This window comes from Cylas formicarius, unplaced genomic scaffold (assembly GCF_029955315.1).
Source record: "Cylas formicarius isolate icCylForm1 unplaced genomic scaffold, icCylForm1.1 PGA_scaffold_5__7_contigs__length_24384050, whole genome shotgun sequence".
NCBI classification, from domain to species: Eukaryota; Metazoa; Arthropoda; class Insecta; order Coleoptera; family Brentidae; genus Cylas; species Cylas formicarius.
In genome coordinates, this window is record NW_026844341.1 from 3,270,447 (window position 1) to 3,277,498 (window position 7,052).

Consider the following 7,052-nt stretch of genomic DNA (forward strand, 5'->3'; position numbering starts at 1 on the left):
CTGGCACTTGGAAAATATTATATTGCTTACTGATTAATAAAACTCCTTGGTTTGGTGGGGACTCGTTTTTGTTCTTCCAAGTGCTGCGAAAACAACGTATTTTAATCTGGGATAATTTTGATGGGGCTCGACGAACGTCACTAAAAGTTCCATTTTATCCATTCTCCACAAATGTACTTAGTTTGTGTTGAAACTATGAGGTTCATATAAAAATATTTTAGTTTTGCTGAGCCTGGTGCTAGGGTCGCCGTCAGACTGATCAAGAGAAAAGAAAAATATGTACATATTTGCAGCATTTGTTGATAGATGAGCTGGTAGGAGGTAAAAAAACGTTGATGTTTTCGCTGGGTGACGTCCATCAATACCCATTATAAAGAAAAAAACTGCAAGTATTCGTACAATAGTTATTCATGCCATTTACATGCTGTGAGAAGTGAGGAACCCATGCGAATTGTTTGAAATCTTTGAAATTATTCGATTTACAACTGTTATCATTCCGTATCTATCTTTAATTATCAAATATATCGTTGCTAAGGTCGGTTTTGTGTAGGTATTGTCCGGTTCAAATTACATTGTATATTTTAGATAGATAGTGCCTTAAAGTAGCATAATTTTGCGATGCTCCTTTTCAGCGTTTTCTGGAAACCATAAAAAATATTTTTTTTGGTTATATTGAAACCCAGCTTCTGATTTTACTGTCCTTTTTTAAATGTATTTTGCATGTCTATTTTTTTAATAACACAATAATTTGAAATCATTTTGCGATAAAAAAAATCAAAATAGTTCGTCGACTATACTTTAGCGTGATCCTATTTCACAAGACTTCGACAAAGGCAACAAAACATAAGATTTCCAGAAGAACTTCAGAATTCTTGGAGAAAAGGAAAATTTATCAAATGTACAAAGAGGCTAAACACTGCCAAAACAAAAATGTGTTCCACTCAGTCTAGTTTAAAAATAAAATGGATCTTAAATGTTATTGACAAAAACCTATACGTTTTATTTTTAATTACATATTAAAAAATAATGGCTCATGTCTCATGTTTCCAGAAAAGGGAAAAATTATGAGAATAACCAATAAAATAGTAAATAAAAAGCGACAAAAAGAAAACAAAATTAAAGGGTTGAGAAAAGGTATTTAAGAAACTTTTTCATTTCAAAAATATCTAACGTTTCGCATCATAAACGATATGTGTATCGGATGATTGCTATGGACACGTTTCACATGGAAAACTGGCAACACAGTTTTCGGGCAAAGTCTCTCATACCAACACAATAGTTGAACCGTGCAAGCATGTCCCAGCATGTTTTTCTTACGGTATACACATATTTACTCGCCATTAACCACGATAAGAAGAGACACTTTTCTTCCCCATCGATGTAGTTAGATTACACAGTTCGATGTGTTTTAAATCTCGATGGCAGATATTTTATCTACTTTTACGAGGGGTTCCTATATTCGTAACGCCGTCTCGTCTCTGTATACGAGGGATTTTTGGTGTGTTATTTTATTAAAACTGTAATATTATTTTAAACTCGTTTTTCAAAAACTTACGAATTGTACAGGGTGGCCCGTTTAAGAGGGGCCCTTATCTCGGAACCTACGGGGTTGCAAAAAAAAGTTAAATACAAAAATTGTTTCTATTAAAATGACCTTTATTTTTCTATTTTCCTTACCATCACTTTTTTATTTACAGGGTGGCAAAACAAAGTTACATTTTTTAAAAATAGAACAACCTCCATTTGATTGCATTTTTTATGTTTAAACCATCATTGTTGGGTTGCTTATGAACTTTTTCAACTTTTTTACATCTATTATTTTTACGAAAATAATGCTTTTCTGTAGGCAATGATCAAATTTAAAATATTTTCTTAAAATACGCGGGGTTGCCACGTTTCGCAAATTTGAAATAATTTCTCGTCAAAAAAATGAAAACAGTTCGTCGACTATGCTCTAACGTTATTACTTTCACAAGACTTCCACAAAGGATATGGCAACGAAACATACGATTTCCAGAAGAAATTCGAGATAAGTAAAGTTTATCAATTGTACAAAGAGGTTGTTGAGTGTTGCAACCATTTTAGTTTAAAAGTAATTTTCCTTAAAATGACTTTATGACATAATCATGGTAGTAGCTTTGAGAACAATAGTAGTTCTCTGTTGTAGTAATAATACTGCTTTTTTTGGCAGGTATCAATGTATTATAATATTTTAAGCGTATTTTTTCGGACTTCCTCTATTGTCTATTTATCTTATTAAGTTATGAAGCATTTTTGTTGAGTCTATTTTATATAATGTATACGACGGAGGAAAAAGTTGACTTATTAGAATGTTACATCGCCAATAACCAAAGTCCGGCTCTAAGATGAACCACACTTCAAACATGTTTAAAAATTAACAGTTATATGCCATTTCAATTTACACCAGTACAAAAACTACAAGAAGACTCGAATTTTTTAGATAACATATTTCAGAATATAATTTGGACCGTTGAATCAATATTTACTACGTCTGCGGTGTTATTAAATAGAACAAATGCGCGTTATTGGAGTTCAGAAAATAAAAAATGTGTTTTTGAAGTAATTTTGAAGATCCGTGAAAGTATGGTGCGCAATCTGGAGACCTAGAATTTTAGGACTTTTATTCTACCAACAAAATTTAACATCCGTACGATATTTAAACTTATTAAGGAATGAAATTCGGCCACCTATACATAATAATATTCCCCAAAGAGATGGTGCTCCACCTGATGGTTTTAAAATTTCAGAGAGTAGATTGGACAAAACGGAACCATCTCCTGGCCGGCGACGACTCCAGATTTGACGCCCATGAACTTTTTTTGTGGGGCAGATTGAAAGATATGGTTTACAAAGATAAACTGTCAACTGTTTTGAATGTGCAGCAACGCGTTTGAACGCTCTGTGTTAACTTTTAGTAATCATTGCACGTAGACATTTAAACGTAGAAATAAGTAATTTGCTACTGGTAGCTCGCGATCGGCAGGTTGGCGACCGCTGCTCTAAAACGATTGTGAACAAGTTGATAAGGAGCTGATTCCCAGTTTCATATCTTAATAATTTAAATCTTATACCCAGTTTTTAATTTTATCCGCCAATTAAGCCATAACGGTAAGTCAGAGACCAGTACTATGTTATATAATTGAAATTGCTATTAAAGTGGCTATTCGAAAATACAATAATATACAGGGTGTCTCATTTAAGAAAATTGAGAAAAGTATCATTTTGCGAAACGTACCGCGTACTTTAAGAAAATATAAGGTATAGGCCCCTTTTAAACGGTTTACCCTGTACATTATATGAAGTTTTTTAATGCTTACTGTCGAGTTCTAAGAAGTGCTATTATCGAGGGGTGTTCTTATCGCAGTTAATTGGGTAAACATCCACGGTGTAAGAATAATACGACTTCTCCGACCGCAAAATAAGTTTCAAAAATGGAATATATTATTATGCCATTTGAGCATGCTCGGTAAATATCCAAGTCCTTACAGAAACTGCCATAGCCGTTCGGAACATGACGTCGTAGCTGGGGAGTGAAGAGTTGGCGTCTAACCACTTCGAGAGATAAAAAATGATGCCACGTTAGTTACGGAAAACGCTGACGCGTTGGGGTTAGTAAACAAAAATTAGTAACTATACAAAAACATATTTCTAGTCCTGCCCTAACACGTGTACCGGTGTAGAATTTAGTAAAACTGACTTGCGTACCCCGTCAAAGATGTCCATCACTTCGTCCCACCACTGAAAGGGAATCGAGGAGTTAGAAAGGGCGGAAGGGGAGAGAATTGGTAGGACCTACCTTTTTGGCTTCTTTGTCGGATATCGATGAACGCCCGGGAGTGTAGTTTTCTATCCTACCAGGCTGATTTTGGTACTTTTCCTGAGTATTTCGGATGATGTCGGATGACGAATAGGATCTGAAAATTGAAAGAAATTTTGGTTTTCCGTCGAAACTAGCAAGTTCTCAATGTTGCAAAAGGTTCTTTCTCTCCTTTCGTTGTAAAGTTACAATCCCGTTGTGTGATAAGAATGTCGGCCCTAAAACAAAAATTCCTAAAATCTCAAAAAACTATAATTGTCAGAAAATATAGATACGAGAGAGAAATTATGGAAAGTAAGTGGTATATTAAACGAAATCAGCTTTAAGGCATAGGCGTGTATCTAGAAAATTTGATGGACATTAGGGTGCAGTATGTCGATTTTTTGTACAAAATTTACATGTGTAACCTAACCGCACGATAATACATATATACATAACAATATTATTTTTTAAATAAGGTTCAGATCTGCATTTTTAAAACCGAAAGTGAAAATGGAACACTGCATACTGAAAATTGCAATACTTTCACAATCTATCATATTTCGTATTTTTGATACGCCCTGTCTGTCTGTAACAGTACATGGTTTTGAATGCGTAGTTTCGCTTTCTTACAAATTGGTTGAGTTTAATTGAAATTTTGGAAAACAAACCAATAACAGAATGCTGCAGGGGAAAAACAGAACACAAACTAGAAGGAATAGATATGAAGGTTTGATTGGCCATTTGGATGAAAGGGGGACTGATTGAAAGAGGCAAGAACGTGGATAAACAAGGAAACATAGCGAAAATGAAAGAAGCGGGCACAAAAAAATGATGAGTAACAAAGTAACTAAAACAAAACGGATTTTCCAATGAAAATAAGAATTTTATGTTACATCTGGAAAGCTAATTCCAATTTGACACTTAACTGGCGGATTCACCGTAAAAAATACTAAAAATAAGTGCCCTACGAAAAATTATAATGAAAAAGTAATGGACAGATTTTCAAAATTTGGCCTTGAGAATCACGGAGCGCTCATATCAAGTATCAAGGTGAGGTTTTCATGTTCGAACTTTACCCAAAAACCGAACCCAGAACATCTCCTATTAACTGTTCGATATAATAATAATAATAATTATTATTATTATTATTATTATTACATACCTTTTATTTGTCAAAAAAAAGGCAATATAATTTCATGAATTATATTACAAATCAATTTTGACTCTCGATTATAATAATCCTTCACGGGAAGGCTCTAGAGTTTACAACAGCATCGCAGCTAGAAGGGCTCTAATATATCGCGTTACTATTAATTGTAGAGGGAATGAAAATAGCAAAAAAAGGATGTTGTAGAGCTCAATTTGCCTGCTTGAAACATGACTGAACGGGAGTTTGCCCCAAGGGGAGGGGAACAATCGGAGAAAAAGAGACTCAAAGCCAAATTGACGGTGAAGTTGTCATTGTCAATAGCTAGTGAATATTTAAATTAATTATTCTAAAAGTAGATTTTGTTCTGTAAGTAGTTTAGATTTTATTGATTTTGTGTAAACTTTATTGCCACATAAGTAAATGAGGAACAATGTAAGTTAGATTATTTCTTGTTCTTTGGGAATATGGAAGAAGTTGGAACATCTCATTAAGATAAGCCGGTTGAACTGATTTTATAACTTTTTAAACAAACTTGTAAAATATTAAAACTATTCATAAAAGGAGATATATGACTACGGTAAGGTATGTTATGGGCAAAACGTATACAAGATAGTTTGACCTTCTAGTTCCAAACAATGAACAAACAATCAATATGTTACACTCGCATTCATATCGGACACATATAAAGAAAAGAGAATTAGTGAAATTACTGACCCCTGTGGAACACCTTGCTTAATCAACTTAAATTGGAAAGTTTGTACCTAAGAGTTCGTTGTTGTACTTTTTGTAATTAAAACTAGACTGTATCTACCTGTTACCTAAGATTTAAGGAAATCGCTTGAGAGTTCAAAATACTTCAATTTTGCAAATAATAGATTAGGACTCAAAGTGTCAAACGCTTTACTCAAATCAAGCATAGCTAAGCAAGGACCATTTCCCTGCTCCTCACTATACCTTACATAATTTACTATGCCAACTGGTGGTGTTGTGGTACTAAAATGTTTTCTAAATCCTGTTAGGCAATTTGGTATAAGAATATTGTTTTCTAAAAACTTAGTAATTTGCTTACATATATGTTGTTCTAATATTTTAGAAACTGCTGGGGGTATGCCTACAGGCCGCAAATCTTGGCCACCTTGGCAATAGGTTTAATGAATGTTTTCTCCAGATTTTGTTTATTAATGCACAACAGACCAAAAAGGCAAACAGATTTTTATATCTCGAAATGAGGTTCCATCTTCTCCAGCCGCATTTGAAGTAATGCCTGTGATTATTTTTCAAGATCCTGAAGCCATATTACTGTTTTAAAAAATTTATCCTGGTATTGCACCACGGACTATGCGATGGTTATTAAAGAACACCTTCGACAACTTACTTGTCAGGTACATTTCGAGGCATAGTGGATGTTGTATAGTCGTACGTTTGGTGCGGACGTCTGCGGTCCAATGTGGCGTATTTGTATTCAGTGAAGTCGCTGTCGTACGCCCCTGGTTCCGGTTCCGACAAATATCCGGATGTGTAGGGATATTGTGCTGAAAAACATTTGACGTAATGCACTGGTTAACTCTAATTCCAAGACAACAGAGACCAGATTTTTTTCTGATAACTTTTTGCTCGGGCTCAGGTGGAAGTTATATTATGCATAAGGTAAGTGTACTTTACCGCTAACAAATATTCACAACGTATTATAAGATTTTAATTTATTTCGATCAATGTCATCAATCATAATGTATATTTGGTTTGCTTTTTCACGCAGTCTTCAAACCGGTTTGTGGTTTGACGTTGGAACGAACACATTATTTTAAAGGTCTTTTTTATATCCAGAGGTGGCAGTAGCTCAGATGAAAAGAATATAATGCCTTTTTATAATAACATTTTTTCTTGAACTATCCAACCTGCACAATCTCCTAAAGTTTGCTAACGCACCTTTTCAATGCTCTGTTAAAAACCAAATCCACTTTGGCAAAAGGCAATCGAAATGTTAACACTCAACCAAGCACTTTAGTTAACTACTCGGCAGAAAAACGCAAAAGTGACTACGAATCGCGTGGATATATTTCAGATTCATTGCGTAAAAAACGG

The 7,052-nt window shown here is 34.4% G+C and overlaps 1 protein-coding gene across 9 annotated transcripts in view; it reads right to left on the reverse strand.

Moving 5' to 3' along the window:
- The window catches only part of LOC132701744 (uncharacterized), a 190,533-nt gene that overhangs the window by 43,793 nt on the left and 139,688 nt on the right, over positions 1-7,052 (reverse strand). For 8 of the 9 annotated variants that reach the window (XM_060669900.1, XM_060669907.1, XM_060669901.1 and 5 more), the window contains exons 15-19: positions 6,346-6,502; positions 3,818-3,935; positions 3,727-3,759; positions 3,508-3,573; positions 31-83 (exon numbers count right to left, since the gene is read on the reverse strand). In XM_060669900.1, coding sequence (XP_060525883.1) covers positions 31-83; positions 3,508-3,573; positions 3,727-3,759; positions 3,818-3,935; positions 6,346-6,502 — 427 coding nt within the window. The remainder of the gene's footprint in view (positions 1-30; positions 84-3,507; positions 3,574-3,726; positions 3,760-3,817; positions 3,936-6,345; positions 6,503-7,052) is intronic. The other variant, XM_060669903.1, reaches the window with a different exon arrangement.